Source organism: Tremella mesenterica, assembly GCF_000271645.1.
Source record: "Tremella mesenterica DSM 1558 unplaced genomic scaffold TREMEscaffold_1, whole genome shotgun sequence".
NCBI lineage: Eukaryota > Fungi > Basidiomycota > Tremellomycetes > Tremellales > Tremellaceae > Tremella > Tremella mesenterica.
The window spans coordinates 5,202,293-5,204,124 of NW_006711225.1; the positions used below are offsets into that span (position 1 = coordinate 5,202,293).

The 1,832-nt window shown below is 60.5% G+C and overlaps 1 protein-coding gene across 1 annotated transcript; it reads left to right on the forward strand.

Annotated features, from left to right (window-relative positions):
* Window positions 1-86: 86 nt before the first annotated feature.
* On the forward strand, window positions 87-1,155 carry TREMEDRAFT_59643 (uncharacterized protein; the record flags this gene model as incomplete). The annotated part of the gene is made up of 2 exons (XM_007001700.1): window positions 87-159; window positions 212-1,155. 2 exons carry the CDS (start codon window positions 87-89, stop codon window positions 1,153-1,155), a joined length of 1,017 nt encoding a protein of 338 aa, XP_007001762.1.
* Between the last annotated feature and the right edge of the window lie 677 nt (window positions 1,156-1,832).

Here is a 1,832-nt window from a genome sequence, read left to right on the forward strand (position 1 = left end):
TCAGAAGCATACTTTTACCTAGAAAACAGATTTGTTACCTTGAATCATCGCCTCGAGTTTTATTCTCTTTTAAATATCTTAACGTCATGGCCCCTTCTACTCCTACACCCAGCCCTTTCGCCGCCATGAGGAACTTTGGTGGTATGGTGTCATCTGCTCGTGAGTTTTCATCGATACTCACCCTACCTCGCCGAACTTGGCTGATGTTCAGTTTCTTTCGGCGACAGATCTCGCCAAGTCTCCTCCCTCGGCCTCGGCACTCTCTCTCTGGGGGAGCCGTCTGGCGCTGCCTCGCCCCCTCGCTCCGCCTCTCCCTCCGCTGGTTCTCCCTCCCCCGTGTCTGGTTCTCCCGTCCCCGTAACGGGTTCTCCTGGAGGGCCTCCTCCTGCCGCCACTCCTCGCCGTAGGACGCCCGCCTTTCGTCCTGGTGAGTCTCCGTCCTCCTCCGACCAGGACTCGCTCAGTGGGGGCTCGGAGTCGGGTGATCGACCCGACACCGAAGAAAGTGAGGATGATGATGATGGGGAGGGTAGGATCGATAGTGAGGGTGAAAGCGAGTTAGAAGAATACCCGGATGATGATGTGGAGGTGATTAGTGTAGAGGACAACAACGTAGATAGTCCTGAGCGTGAGTTCTTCGTCCAACCCCTCACACCTTCGCCGAACTTGGCCTTGTTTATCTGTTCTTTAGCTCTCCAAGACATTGCTAACTCGCAGCCGCTCCTGCCCCTCCCCCTGCTCAAATTGTGGGCCAGAAACGACGCCGTTCCCTCTCCTCTTCTTCTTCTTCCTCTTCTTCTTCTTCCTCTTCCTCTTCCTCTTCCGGGGTTCTCCCCCCCCCCCAACGCCATCGCCGCTGCCGCCGCTGCTGCTGCCGCCCGCCCTGCTGCCGCCATCGCTCTCCCCCCCCCCAACGCCATCGCCGCTGCCGCCGCCCACCCTGCTGCCGCCGCCGCCGCCGGTCCTGCTGCCGCCGCCCGTCCTGCTGCCGCCGCCCCCGTCGCTGCTCCCCCCCCTTCTCCCAGAGGGGAGCCTTCGCCCAAACGGGTGAAGAGATCACTGCGGGAAGAAGAGTACTTGTGGGAGAAGATGAAGTCCGAGCCTGGTCGTTGGATCGCGGTTGGTGTTGACGAAGCGTGTGATCGTTGCCGGTGAGTCCACCTATTCGTTCTACGCCGAAGTTACTCCTGCTAATTAGTAGACGTGAGATTATCACGTATAATCGTCCAAACTGGCCCTGCCTCAAGGCAGTCAGGCCACACAACAAGGCCCTCCGTTGTGCTTCATGCACGTCTGGCCCCTGCTCCTTCTGTCCCGTTTCCTCTGCCCGGGACATCCCGCCCCGTCCCTCCGACTCTTCTCCTCTCCCCCCTCCCCAGACTCCAGCGTCTGTCCCCCGTTCGCGGGTACCGTCTTCGTCTCTCCGGTCGGTTCGCCGAACTTCGCCGTCCTCCCGCTCGTCGCCTCCCTCGCCCTCGCCTTTTGTTCCTGTGGCCGGCCCGTCGCGTCTCCCGGCTGCTCCTCCTTCGTCCTCCCGTCGTCCTTCGACCTCTCGGCCGTCCTCTCCTGTGGTGGCTTCTCCTCCGGCCCACAGCACCCGAAGTCGCCGTCCTTCTGCTCCTCCGGCCACCCCAGCGGCCGCCCCTGTCACCGAGTCCCCCGCTGCCAAGAAGACCCCGAAGTCTTCTTTAAAGAAATCAAAAGGGAAAAGGAAGGAGAAAGAGGTCGTCTTTGAAGCTGGTGATGTGGAAGATGAAGCTACTCAGCGTGCTGGGCCCTCTGTTCCTCGGTTGTCCTTCGTCCACCCTCGTATCTCCCTGGACCCTCGTATC